Genomic DNA, 15,023 nt, shown 5'->3' on the forward strand with positions numbered 1-15,023 from the left:
AAACCCTCTAGGTGTAAATTCGTTTCCTGATCCCCATTATTTGCTTCTCACAGCCTTGCAAATGACTTCCACGAAGTCAACTGGGTAGGAAAATTACCCCCTTGTCTGAGCCCCTCCTGTCTCCATAGGTACACTAGAGATGCGGCAGCCGGTTAGGGAACCAAGCCTGTTAACCCCACAGAAGCTGAGCCAGGTATTTGCATAAAGAGAGAAGGAAAAAGAGCTGACCCTGCCTAACTGTTTTCACATGCTGCACACTGGAGGCTAGTTGTGACTTTCAGACTTTGGACAGATGTCCTGTCTTTGTGCAGAGCTGGGCAGATCTGGGCATCCATGACCACTTCTTCTAACATCTGGAAAACGATTCCCAGTCCGGAAATGCTATTTTAGAGCCAGCACCAACCCAATTGGAATTAGAGAGTGAAAGTTTAGGCTAGAAAGACCCTGGAGGTCAGCTGGTTCCACCACTTCATTTAAAAGAAAGAAACTCCCCCACAAAAGTTAAATGACTTGCCCACAGCCATAGGAAAAATTCGTGGAAGAACCAGGCCAGAAAGCAGGTCTTTTGGCTCTTTATCCAGTTCTCTTTATTGCTGTCTGCTTGCCCCTATATTAGCAGACAGGTAACAAAAGTAAGTGAAACCAGCTTTCATGTCCTGTTCATGCCATCAGCTCTACATCTCCAGCATTTTGCTAGAGGGAATGTTTTGCATTCAGCATGGGGACAACACCCTCCCTTTCCAGGGCCTTCCAGGCCTTTGGCCATTGCTTAGGAAATGGCCACTCTAGTGCCCCAGTAGATTATCCAGTCAGATGGCAGTCTGGAAGAGACCAGATTCCACATCACTGATCCCTGGCTACCGGGGTTGACCAGAAACCCATTGAGTAAGCACTAGAATTCTCTGCCCATTGCTGAGTCCAAATAGCCCAAGCTGTAAATTGCACTCACTTCCCTGGGAGACTCCCTCGCTTGCAAATATCAGAGGATAAAAAGCAGCAGGACCTCTCTGGCATCTCAGCCCAGGAACAGAGCCTCATGCACCCTGTGCAGCTTTTCCTAACAGCTCTGAAGTGGCTTAGTTCCAACTGTCCACAAAAAGTGACCTATATGTTTGGTCACAGAACTAATGAGTAGTATGCAAAAACCAGACGAGCTCACCTGCCTGGTGGAAAACAGCCTTACCTTTAGAAACAGAAACTTAGTCAGGGCTCTTTGTCCCCAAGTAATAATGGTTGTGGCGGGAGAAACATTGAATAATTTACAATCATTTAAAGATAATTCATCACTGGTGGCTGCCCTTCGGGAGTTGCAGTATAGAGGGAAGGTTTCAACCACATTTCACCATAATGCCATAATGTCACTCTTGCATCCATGGACATGTTGGCAATTGCCTGATTTCTAAGTCAAGACTGTCCGTGGTCCCAGCACTTTTTCTTACAATATTTTTTTCTGATTTAAATTACCGAATTAATTTGTTTGGTTCAGAGACCAAAAACTGGCACCTGCAAGCCAGATCCAGCCCCCAGGTGTTTCATTTGTGGGTTTTAATACTCAAGGTGATTTAGTTGCCAGTATTAAAAAAACCAGGAGACCCCATATGAAAATTCTAGACATCTGGCTTTCTCTTTAAAAATAACAAAAGGGAAGAACTGGCAATGCTGCACCCCCATTCCAGCGTAGCACAGTCTCTTGAAACAAGAAGTGAAGATCCCATTTAGTAAGGCTGGGTTTACAACAGTCCCTGCGCAGCTCACTCACTTATATGACAAACCGCACTCCCGTAGGCAATTGTGTTTGTACTCCTGGATTAGCCCAGAAGGCCGTTCAGAGTGGAAATTTATTTATATCAAAAGATGCCAAAAACATGACCATTCATGCTTTGATATTTGCCAACCCCTTCAGTAAACAGTGAGCCTTCCTACATGCCAAACACTGGGCCTGGCTATGTAACTACATGAAACAGACTTGCTCTCTGTCCTCGCCTAGTGTACACATTCATGGATATTTTCAAAATGTCCCTCTTCTTCCTCTCTTACTGGGCTAGGCACCAAATGCAGCTGAGGTGGAAATTGCCTGTTTCTTTCCTTTTCAACTGCAAACTCACCTGTCCAGTAATGTAAGCTGGAGGTCACTCTTGCATCCGTGGACACGTTGGCAATTGCCTGATTTCTGAGTCAAGACTGTCCATGGTCCCAGGCTCTTGATGATGAAACAGAATTGGGAGACCAAGACCATCTCATTCACATGTCATTTAAAGTACATTTTAAAATAAACTCCATTGCTGGAAGGCAGTTGAGCCATTCTGAGTCACTGCTAGGCAGTATCTGTGATCACCTCAATAAATGAGTAAGGAGTTCTTCGGAGCCAAGGGACCCCAAACACGGGATCTGATTGAGTAGTGACGGGATTTGAGGATTTATCTTTCTCTTTTGATCTTCCACTTTTAACATTTTTCGGAGGCATTATTTTTCTTTGAACATTGAGGCTCTGCCGAGTGGTTGGAGGCAAATTTCTGCCTGTCATAATATGAATATATAATAAAAGAAGAACCAAAGACAAGCCCTTTTGTTAAGGAATCTGTATTATCAAAGGCCCAAATTGGCAGCTGATTGTTTTTATTTATTTCTGTAGGTTTTACATGACACCTGGAGACCATTTAAAATGTTACTTGGCGGTGAGAGCTGTGTGTTTAAAAATAACGCTCACCCGGTGCCAAATCACTTTAGAGTCGGGTACAAATATTGAGACAAAAACCCCAGCTGTTATTGCTTTGGCTGCTAATTTGAGGTGTCAAATGAGAGCTCGACTGCTATACGTCAGTGAATAAGGCCCCTTGTGAGATCATTATGTTTTCTAACAGTTGAGAGTAATGGACTAATCAGTGCAGCATCAGTTGTTTTCATTATATGCCCACACAATGGTTATGAGCTTTAATTTAAACGGTCCACAGGGAGATCAAGGAACTCAGTAATATGCAGCACCCAGGATAGTCCAGGAAAGCAGGTAATGCGAAAGAGATGGCTTCCCACCCTTGTCTCGCCTCTCCCTCCACTCTCCCCCACCCCCACCAATCTCTCATATTCCTCCCACCTCATATGCCCTTGGAGACCCATCGCCCACTCCAAACAAGCAAAAGAGAAGCTTTGCTTAAGGAGCAGGCAGATCTGTACTTTCTATTCTACAGGATATTCTTAAAAATTCCAGTCAACCCATCCAACAGTACGGGCCACTAGGCTTTTGGCAACACTGATACGTGTTAGCCAAACCTTGACCTTAGACGCCTTTGAGACCTGGTTGTCCTCTCTCCTACGTTGCCTCTCCTGCCTCCCTCGCTCTCTGAGCTGAGCTCTCCCTGCTTCTCGGACAGGAGGAGGGCTGTGTGATGCTGTTGTCTTGTAGCAGCCTCAGCAGTGAGGCCAACACCACGTTCCCTGCCACTTTAGGGACCAGTAAAGGATGGGTCCATCACAAACTCATGTGATTCGCCTCCACCTTGGAAAAATGTGGAAGCTGGAAAGGTGACATCTGTCTGTCTGAAGACAATCCTGTGAGAGGCAGTTTTGTGTAGTGATGAAAAATATAGGTCCTGGTATCACACCTCTGGGCTTTGAATCTTGGCTCCGCAACTCTAGCTGTGAGATCTGAGCAGAGTTTCTGTCATTTCCTGGGCTTCCAAATGGAAGTAATAATATCTCAGGAGTGTTGAGAGAATTAAATGAGATAATATATGAAAAGTGCTCAGGCTAGTGCTGGGACTTAGTAAACACTTCATAAATAGTATCAGCATTATTTCTGCTATTATGAACATCATAGATACCTTTATTGGAAGATTTTGGCAAGCTTACTTCAAAGCAATATCCTTGACTAGTCTAGCTCATTAGAGGAAAGTAGTGTGTTCACAGGAGAACCTATACCATTCTGCTTAGGTTTTCTCTAAGGATGCTTTATTGCATCGTTCTTATTCCTGGTTTCTGGAGTTTCCCAGAGACCCCAGGCACATTAGAGCAGTGTACAGCTGGATGAGAAAGGCAAGTTCAACCTGGAGAGGAGGGAAACAGTAAAGGGAGTTTCACTTAAAAATGATAGGGTATTTAGGAGGAGGTGCCAAGGATGGAGGCCCTGGGCTGAGCGGGAGGCTTGGGGATGCCCCTCTCAACCTCAGTGAGGTTAAGAGAGTGGGGTTGAGATTCAGCGTATGCTCTCCTGGGGCCAAGTCCACAAAGAGAAGCCATCCATATAGATTCGAATAGAGCTGAGTCAGCCGATAACGTTCGCACTCTTAGGACCTGGTAGAGTGTCGTAGGGCCTAGTCATCAGCAGTAGGCCCTGATTCCTGGTCCCATAGTGGCTGCCCATCAGCATCTGCCCAGCAAGACTGAGAAGAGTGGCTCGCTTTGACCTGTGAGCCAGAGAGGAGATCTGGCATGTAAAGGACAGCCCCAAGAACCTGCAACGTCCGCAGTTTCATTTCTCTTGCCCTGCCTGAGCCAAGCAAGAGGGAGGGCCAGCAGTGAGTCCCCCTTGAGGTCTGCACATGCCAGAGCCCCTCCGTGCACATCGTCCCCTGCCTGTGGTTTAGGTGTTTCTCACAGGGTCCGGCCACAGCACTTACACACTCAGCTGCTCTTCAGGAAAGGAGTCTGGTACTTTGGCTGCATCCACCTCTGTTAATTCACTGTAGGCACTGGTAGAGATCGCACTTTCTTCCAGGCTTGCCATGCTGGCCATTGGATGCCCACATTTGTAAGTACAACTCAGGGCATCTCTCAGTCCACTTTATTAAATAGACATCCTGTCGTCATGGTGGCTGATGACTCACCAAGAGTCTCCTTCTTGGGGGCCATTAAGGAGGGAACCACCTTGCTTATGTAGACTTACACAGAAGTCTACCTGCCTTGAGACAGAACGTGAGTGGGCCAGCCTGCCAAGAGGGTCTAGGGAGTCTGGACCCAGGGAGTCTGGATCCCCACCTATGTGGACGGGAAGAGGAGGGATTCCAAGATACCCTCAGGAAGGTTGGCACACAGAGAGGCTGCAGTGACACTTACTGCAGATGCCTGGTTTTGCAATTATGTGATACATGCTCGCAGATAATATTGTTGCATTAGAGCCAATTACATGGTGTTATGGACACACAACACACAGATTACACCCAGAGCCAGGAAAGCACAGAGTGATAAAGCGACGGCCTAATCGGAGGAGACAGAGGAAAATGTCAGCCTTATTAAGGTTGCCAGGGTGGGGTGGCTGCAGCTGGACGTGTCTCCTCCAGATCAAAGATGGCTCTCTTGAGGGATGCAATGGAGAGCCCCACGTTGACACTCAGAAGGGAACAGTGGAAGCCAGGGGCAGAAGCCAAGTTAGAGCTCTCCAAGGGTGGTTACAGCCACCTCCGTTGAGGACTGTCTATCATTTCAGAGCTTGGGCTTCTTCCTAAGTGGGGAAACACCATGCCTGCCCCAGAAGAGGCCTTCAGTCCCAGTTGCTGCAAAACAGCATCCTGTATACTACCCTCTACACTTAAGTAAAGGCTCTGTTCTTAGCTTTTTCCCTAGTTCAATGGTTTGCCAACATGAGCTTGCATGAGACTCCTCTGGAAGGCTCATTAAACACACAAGGCTGGGACTCACCCCAGGGTTCCTGGTTCAGTAGCGGCTTGTGCCCTAACACATTACCAGGTAATGGGCCTGGTCTAGAGACCACATTTTTTTTTCTTTTCTCTTTTTCTTTTCTTTTTTTGTTTTGTTTTGGTTTGGTTTGGTTTTGAGACAGGATCTCACTCTGTCACCCAGGCTGAGTGCAATGGCATGATCCTGGCTCACTGCAACCTTGACCTACCAGGCTCAAGTGATCCTCCCACCTCGGCCCCTCAAGTAGCTAGGACTGCCAGTGCTCACCACCATACCCAGCTAATTTTTATTTTTTTATGTATTTATTTTATTTTTTATTTTTTTGGTAGAGACAGCGTCTCCCTATGTTGCCCAGGCTGGTCTCAAGCAATAGGCTCAAGCAGTCCTCCCGCTGTGGCCTCACAAAGTACCGGGATTATAGGCATGAGCTGCTGCACCCAGTCTGGAGACCACATTTTGAAAACCACTGCCCAAGTTCCTTCCATGCACAACCCAAGGTGGATTCACCTGTACTCTCTCTCGTGCAGGACCTTCCCCTAGGTTTCGATTCCATCACGGCATTGCAGGTTCTGGAAACAGTGGGACTGATCTTCCAAGGTAGGAGTGAGACTGCCTGCTTTTGAAGCCCAGTGCTACTACTTGCCACTTGGGATTTCCTGAAGATGTTTTTTGTAGTTTTTAAGTTTTGAATGCCTCTGACCTAAACCCCTCTTCTTACCAAGCAGTTATGTGCCTTGCCTAGCATGTCACATTTAATCACCGACAAAGGCAGAGACAGGATGGTTCAGTTCTACAGCAGTCAAGAGCCAACAAAATTTCTATAAAAATCCAGACAGAAAATATTTTAGCTTTGCAAGCCATATGGTCTGTGTGTCAACTACTCAGCTATTGTAATGCAAAAGCAGATAGACAATACAAAAGTGAATGCGTAAAACCATTTTTACAAAAACCGGCTGCATTGGATGGGATTAAGCTTGTGGGCAGTTGTTTGCCAACCCCTGGAGCATCCATTATGTGAATCTTCATCTATTTATCCCTCCTGGGGAGTCCTTGTCCCATCTCAGTACCCTGGCATTGGGCTAATAGGCCCCCAAAGATGTCCATGACCTCATCCCAGAAACCTGTGAATGTTGCCTTCCATGGCAAAAGGGACCTGGCACATGGGACAATATTAAGGATCCTGAGATGGAGGAGTTATCCTGGATTGTTCAGATAAGCTCTAAGGATAATCACAAGGGGCCTTGTAAGAGGAAGGCCCCGGTAAGTAGAGATCACAGTGAGTGGCAGGAGATGTGACAACAGAAGGAAGAGGCTTCAATGGCTGTTTGGAGTTGTGTTCAAATATATTTTTTTAAAAATGGTTGAGTAGCAAAAAGAAGCAAGAGGTTAATGTGACGCAATGAAGCAGCCACGAGCCAAGGGACGTGGGTGGCCTCTACAATCTGCAAAAGACAAGGCAGCAAATTCTCCCCTGAAAGAAACGCAGCCCCAGAAACTCACTTTAGACTTCTGACTGCAAAACTGTAAGGGAATAAATGTGTGGTGCTTTAGGCCACCAAATTCATGGTAATCTTTTACAGCAGCCATAGAAAACTAACACAAGCCTCATTCCTGGACTCAGTCTTGCTTGGATTCAAATCTTGGCACTTCCACTTGCTTCATTCATGAAATGGAGGTGATATCAAAAGTCCCTGCCTCGTGGGATAATTGGAGGAATTAAATGAAACAATACAGGCTGGGCATGGTGGCTCACACCTGTAATCCCAGCACTTTGGGAGGCTGAGGCAGGCGGATCACCTGAGGTCAGGAGTTCAAGACCAGCCTGGCCAACATGGTGAAACCCCGTCTCAACTTAAAAATACAAGTTAGCCGGGTATGGTGGTGCGCACCTATAATCCCAGCTTCTGGGAAGGCTGAGGCAAGCAGAATTGCTGGAACCCAGGAGGCGGAAGTTGCAGTGAGCTGAGATCACGCCACTGCACTTCAGCCTGGGCGACACAGCGAGACTCTGTCTCGGAAAAAAAAAAAAAGAAACGATACAATGCAGTACCCTTAGCTCAGAGCCCGTCTGGCATATAATAAGCTCTCAGTTAATGTTAGCAGTTATCAGTAACATCTCATCTAATTGCCACTAAAGCTCTATGAGCCCAGTGCTATTATTATCTCCATGTTACAACGGGGGAAGCGTAATGAGATGAAGAAATTTACCCGTGGTTGCATAGGCTGTAAGTGGCAGAGCCAGTCTAAACTAGGTCTCTGCCTTCGAGGTCCACGCTCACCACCTCTCCTTGGCATTGGGGTTGTAGCACAATTCCTTCATTGAATGCCAGCTACTTAGGCAGCGGCACAAGAACCAAATAGAATGCAGTGCTCTGTGTGTGGGCAAAAGCTGCCAAGACTGGAAATCAAATAAATCTGTGTTTATTAGAGAAACGAAAACTGTAGCTGCCGTAGCAATCAGCGTCTGAGAGGTTACCAACCCTCTGACATCCCCGGGCTGGCCAGCCCCAAGCAGCAAATCATGAAAGTCTGAATACTGTGTTTAGTCATTTTGGTTCTGGAATAATTGCTATTATCGTAAATGTTTTATAGCCCTCATTACGACTCACATTTAAATATCAGTGTAGTAATACATTAATAAGTCATCGCTGCCGGACTACTGCCGGATGCAGTTATAGTCGAGGTCCTGCTTATAATTGTACTGTATATTCAGCTAAATTAGAGCCGGGCTGTGAACTCCACCTGATGTTGAATGACTGGGCATGCTTGGAAAGAAGCCCCTTCTCTGCAATAGGGAGGATGCTCAGATTTTTTTTGTCTGGTGGTCAGTCTACAACCTTAACTTGGTTTCCCCTAAGTGTGGAGCCCAGAACTCTGAAATGGACAGAAGGTGAAATGGAGGCATCATTTCTGTCCTGGAGGCATTTCTAATCCAATGAGGAAGGGGAGAGAAGCATAGCCCTCACCCCCAGGAAGCTCCCTGCCAAGGCAGAGTGCCTGATCTGATAGCAGTGACAAATTCTTCAGTGTTGTTTGATGAGATATTCTGAAATCTTTCTGGATGGACAGAGGCAGGATAGATTATCCCCCACTGAGCATCTCCCCACATACACACACACAGAAAAGGAGTCACATGAAACAAAACAGCTAAGTGGGCTCAACTTCATAAAATGCCAAATACCTGCATTGGTGAGTTAGTGAAGTTACAAAGTAGGCAGAAGTAGGCAATGTAAATTTTGTCTGTTCATTCTTCTTTACCATCCCATATGCCTAACAGTGTCAGACACATGGCAGGTGCACAGTAAATATGGGAGGGAGGGAGGGAGGGAGAGAAAAGAATTAGGTTCTGTGCCTTTTGCCACACAGATGATAAGTAGATGTGGGGGGTTACAGGAATAGTCTGGGGCAAGGGAGGTGTAGTCACTGGAATCCTGCTTTGGACTGGGTTCACAAGGGGCTGGAGAAGGAATCGTTACAGGTCCCCTTGGGGAGGATGGAGAGTATGGGGGGCACTGTATGCTGGATAAACCTCTGTTTCTATTTCCATTGGGGTTGGAGTAGAGGGGAATATAATAGGCCAGGCCAGGACTAGATTCTCTCCATGAATGTCAGTAACACAGTGACCTCCACTTACTGAGCATATACCCCATGCTAAGCCTTTACCCCTGTGAGGTGGGTACCATTACCTGTCTCCTCCCACAAATAAAGAACCTGCAGGTAAGAGATGTCGATAACTTGCCCAAGGCCACACAATTTGAAGTAGTAGGATTTGATTTCAACCATGTACAGAGCAGGACATGAGGCTATAGTAATGTACAGGACAGAAAATGGTCCTGTCTTTGCAGATGTATGATGTACAGGGCATTTTAAGAGGAAGATCATGTGTTTACCAAAAGCCAAGGGCAAAAGACATCTGGCTTAATCCATGAAGGCTTCCAAAGAAAGTGTCCTTCTTGGGCCAGTAGGGACCCATGGAAGCCCAAGAGAGGGTAAGAGGAATTGGGTTGTTGAGTAGGGGACGTCTGATGTGGTTCTGGGAGGAGCGGAGAAAAGAAGGGCACAGGAACAAGTGGCCACCATGAGGAATTGTACCAAGGGCTGTATCCAACTCTTCCTCTTTGGGAGGTACAGTGAGACAGGTGTGAGGTCAGGGAGCTGAGAGCTAGGCTTGACTTTCCCACATATTGTGTCTCTCCACCTGGGTAGTCACTGAAGTAACTGATGCAAAAGGCCCTCCTGCTACGTGATGTTTCTGCCTCTGCAGATGGCCTTCCTTAGCTGCCACCCTTTCCCTAGGCTTCCATAATAGGTTTCTCCAGAAGGGTAAGCCTGGGCACTTGTCTATAGCCTGGCTTCATTCTTCAGCCTCATTTCAGTGGTTCATTTATGGATCTCACGCCTTTCTCTTTGCTTTTCCCTGCACAAAAGTACCTGTCAGTGCTAACATGCACCACAGGAGCTTCATTCATGGTCATGGAGATGCACCAGAAAGAAGAAACGCACAGAGCTCACAGACTTACTTGAGATGGGATGTGCTGAAGGCCGGGCACAGTGGCTCACGCCCGTAATCCCAGCACTTTGGGAGGCCGGGAGGGGGTGGATCACCTGAGGTCAGGAGTTCGAGCCCAGCCTGACCCACATGATGAAATCCCGTCTCTACTAAAAATGCAAAAATTAGCCAGGTATCTGTAATTCCAGCTACTTGAGAGGCTGCGACAGGAGAACAGCTTGAACCCAGGAGGTGGAGGTTGCGGTGAGCCGATATTGTGCCACTGCACACCAGCCTGGGCAACAAGAACGAAACCCCGTCTCAAAACGAAAAAGATTAGATGTGTTGAAAGGGTCAGAAGATGCCTAGAAAATATGGAATCACTTATCCCCACAGCATCCTGTGCAGGGCAACACATGCAATGGGTGGGACAAGGAGAATGCAACGAGGTCGTGCTGGGCTCAGATCCCATCTCCAGAGCTTTACAGTGATTGTTCTTGGAAAACTGATTTTGCCTCTCTGTAGCTAAACCTCCTCATCCATAATATGAGGATAACACATTTGTAGGTTTGTGTGTTATTAAGCATCTCTGTTTCCTTCTCTGTAAACCGAGGACAGGAATAGGTAACCGGCATTGTAGATGTAAGAATTAGAGATATTATAATGAAGCGCTCAGTGCGTAGGAGGGTTTCAGGAAGCAATGCTCTTACTCAAGGTGGGTAGGCAAGTCCTGAGAGGGCAGTAGAGGGAAGGAGGGCTCCACCTGAATAAAAAAATCAGGACATGCTCTTCTCGTCTGGAGACCTGTCCACTTGTCTTCAGCTGCTCCACTGGCCAGGCCATGACTGTTGACTCATGGTCTTGTGGTCACATCCATCCCTCCCCCCGTCTTCTACAAGCATCTTGGCGCCTCCCCCTGATGCTCCCTGGCTGACCATCTCCCTTCTCTATCTCCACAGCACCCTCAACAACAACAACATCAGTCGCATCCTGGTCACCAGCTTCAACCACATGCCGAAGATCCGAACTCTGTGAGTAAGAAGTCCGTGCATCTCTCCCACTTACTCCCTACCTCATGCCCAAAGTGCAGCACTCTAAGCTGCTCGTCAAACCTACCGTGCTATGACTAGGCAGATGGTTCCTACATTCAAATGTCTCCTTATTCTGCTACTAACCGAGGGGTGCCTTGGCAAGTGAGGGTGGATGCAGAGACAGGTCATAGTGCCACCACCCATGGCTCTGAACCACTTCTCTGCATCAAGCAGACTCATTTCTCTTACCCTGGAACTGTGGGAATTCTTCCTGTATTGTGCGCATGTTTTCCGTCTTGATAGAAAAGATTATTAGTTTTACATTGTCACAAAACATATAGAACTCTGACTGAATGATTCACCATTTGCTTAGCTAACGTCATGTAACGTCGGCAGTTCTGTCACATTGCCAGTGGTTACAATGGTTTTCCCCTGGGGAATGAACAGTACGGGAAGAGTCACTCCTTCTCTCCACCCACCCAGCCCCCACCCACATTTCCCTGCTCACCTGCTCCCTGGATGATATTCTGATATTAGAATGCAGTCATTCTCATACTTGGTTCTTTACCTTTAATGTCTTAGGTGGGCTTAAGTTTTCCAGGGTGCATACTCAGGAAACAAATCTCATTGTGACCAATACCGAGAGCAGTTCTCGTGCTCTTGTTACCTGGGGAGTTCCCCTCTGCTCCCAGTCAGGAACCTCTTTGTAAGTTTCTCTGTAAGTGGACTCTGTCAGCCTTTCCAGAGAGGTTCAGACTTGAAACTTGGCTCGCGTTGGGGGCGCTTTGGTGGTATTTGCATCACACTAGTCAGGGAAAGAGCCAGCTCCCAAGGATGTCAGCCAAAAACATTTAGGACCAAGGCCAAGGGCTAGAATTCCTGCAGTCCCCTTTATTAGCTCTGTGTCCTCTGTTCCCTCCTCTATAAATAGGAATGGTGGTGAGGATCAGATGATATTAGATATTTAAAGTGCCTGGCAAACAGTAGACAATAAATGATATTGATTGTTACATTATTATCACATGATCAGAAATCTGGACTGAAAGTTCCAAGCAGCCATCTGATCTGTGCTCCCTGAGCAACATAGAATCCATGAGATTTGGAAATCCTTACAGCAGAGCTTCCCCAGTGGGGTACCCAGACCAGCAGCATCAATATCACCCAGAATTTGTTAGAAAAGCAAGATTTCAGGCCCCACACCAGACACACCAGATCAGAATCTCTGGGGGTGGCACCCAGCAATCCATTTGTCATAAGCCCTCCAGGAGATGTTAACACTCATAAAGTTTGAGAACCACTGCATTCATGAGAAAGCAACTTTATCTTCAGGCAAAGATAAAGACCAAAGAAGCAATTTATATAAAGAGGCAATGCAGAGAACCGTAAGAAGGTCAGAGAGTTTGCAGTTAGTCAGGCCTGAGTTTAAATGGGAGCTCTGCCACTTAATTTGAGCAAGTTTCTTCATTTGTCTGTGCTTCAAGGAAAGTGAGTTCATGAATGCTTACCTCAAAGTTGCTGTGAGGATGAAGTGCAGTTTAACACGTAAAGTGCCTGGTACATGGTGTGCACACAACAAATACTAGTTATTATAAAGAATAATAATCTGAGCCCTGCTTCCATCTTTGCTTCCCAAATTCTTCCCTGGATCCCTCATACAATAGCATAACTCAGCCAAGAAAATCTGTTCTTTTCCCTCCGTCTTAAAATAGGATAGCACAGTAATGGAATTTTAAGAAGCCATTTGGTCTTCAAAGACCTCTTCAAAGTTCCCAGCAAACCACAAATGAGCTGGGGAAGAGTGGGGCCCAGGGCTTCTGGGCAAGAAGCCGAGAGTGCGCCTCAGGGTGCTGGGCCTGTATTACCCCAGACAAGTGGGTTGCATCAAAGAAAAATGACTCTTACCTGCAGGAATCAGCTGTCCAGCTCCTAGGAGCTGTTCCTGTGATTTATCCTTCCCTTCTTTGTTATTTTCAGTTTAGGAGCAGCAATAACAGAAGCTGGGCTCTTTCCCTGGGAGTTGTGGGGACAGGGTTAGGCCTGGATCTGGGGTGCTTTGTTTGGGCTGCAGTAGGGAGAGGCAAGAGAACAGGAGGCTTTTTTTCTACTGGTTTCTGTTGTCATTCTTCTCTGCCATCCTGAACGTTCATCTGATGAGTTCAGATCAATCAATCAATCTCGTCTGTTCTCTTTGCTCCCTGCCTGCTGCCATTTTCTCTTTAGTTTAATTTCAGAGATGGCTCTGTACAGAACTCCCTGGAGACTTGAGCTGACTAATCCCCCTTCACTGTAATTAAAGTGTGTATGGGGTTGGGGGGGGACGGCTGGTGGTGGTGGAGAAGCGGGGAAGAGGAGAGAGGAAGGAAGTCATAAATGGGATTTCTAAAGGAAAGCTTTTATATTGAATTCAGAAAGCCACATTTTATAGAAAATGAACACTGACCCTCTCTAAAAGGATTTGCTGGAAATTTAATTTAGCATCTGTGGCTAAAAGGCACCTTTTATAAATTGGCATTTGTATTCATTCACCTTATGTTCTGTAGAGGTGGTTTCATCAGCATGGAATATGATGTGTCCATCAGCCAAAGATTGCAGAACAACATGCAAGACCCAACTAGCCACCTCAGTGCTTCAGTATCTAAATGAGGAACTGTAGCCTTGTCCATGCAGGGCTAAGGGCTGGGAAGAGAGTGAAATCTGGAGCTGGGCTCCTCTCAGTCGTAATAACAGTGAACATTTCTTCAGTGGTTTGCTACATGCTAGGCCTTGTACTAAGCACTTCCCACGAATCATTTCAATTCTCACAACAGCCCTAGGGAGGAGGCACCACTAATATCCCCATTTGACAGATGATAACACTGAGGCCTAGAATTAAATTGCTGCCCAAAGTCAAAGTCAGAAAGCATGGAGCCAGTGTCAGACAGGCAGTTTGCCATCACAGCCTGAGCTCAGGCCATTCATCAGGAACAAAAGGAGAAGAGCAGTTGCCAGGTGAACAAAGGAAGGGGGATGAGAGCTTCTGCAGAGCCCAGGTGCCGATGGAGGCCACCCTCCCTTGTATCATTGCCATCACACCTCACCAAAATTATTGAAAGTAATTAAAATAATGTCCCTTCTCACTCAAGAGGATTAGCACCACCCCTGACAGTGCCTAAGCTCTCATTTCATGCTCATTATGATTATTTTTCTTTTAATATTACTATTTGAGATGGTATTGCTGAACTTGATCTCCCAAACATGTTGTGAAAGGCAAGAATCTACCCAGCTTGACTCTTTTAGCGTTTCTGGTGGATGCAATTCCAAGAAGAGGGAACAGAGTCTGTCCACCACCCTGGGCTCCATTGCCCTGGGCTTTTGACGAGAGCCCTCTGATGGCTCCAATTCAGTTTGGGTCACCTCTTCTCTGGTGCTCTCGGGAGGAGAAAAATTTCTATGAAGACGGACAAAGGGATTGGAACTATCTGTAGCAAGATTAAGAAGAGAGAGAGCTTGGGGCCAGCCAGCCAGGATTGAGAAAGGATCAACCTAATAGAATCTTCCAAAAGGGAAGCCTCTGACATTTTTATTATCCCATAAATTAATCAGCTCAGTAAGGATCTGACTTACCTAAACGTCATTTTTGTTGTTCCATTGATCTCTTACCCTTGATCGGAACCGACGGGAATTTGTTTGCATTGATCTGTGATCCGCCGCATGCACCCATGCTCCTTGGCTCATAGAGAGTCCCTGTTGCCTCAGCTTCCACGCCTCACTGCACCAGAGGGCAACCACCTTTCCAAATAAAAGCCAAACGCTCATTAAAAGGTTCTGCTTCTCCTGGCACACAAAAGAACGGCACCTCAGCCTGCACATGCCACTGCAGCCTGCCCTGTGCT

At 46.6% G+C, this 15,023-nt stretch overlaps 1 protein-coding gene across 1 annotated transcript in view; it reads left to right on the forward strand.

Annotated features, from left to right (window-relative positions):
• SLIT3 (slit guidance ligand 3) overlaps positions 1-15,023 on the forward strand; it is a 651,942-nt gene that overhangs the window by 470,651 nt on the left and 166,268 nt on the right. Inside the window, exon 7 of the mRNA XM_010358190.2 lies at positions 11,080-11,151. Coding sequence (XP_010356492.1) covers positions 11,080-11,151 — 72 coding nt within the window. The remainder of the gene's footprint in view (positions 1-11,079; positions 11,152-15,023) is intronic.

The sequence above is a fragment of the Rhinopithecus roxellana genome, chromosome 3 (assembly GCF_007565055.1).
Source record: "Rhinopithecus roxellana isolate Shanxi Qingling chromosome 3, ASM756505v1, whole genome shotgun sequence".
NCBI lineage: Eukaryota > Metazoa > Chordata > Mammalia > Primates > Cercopithecidae > Rhinopithecus > Rhinopithecus roxellana.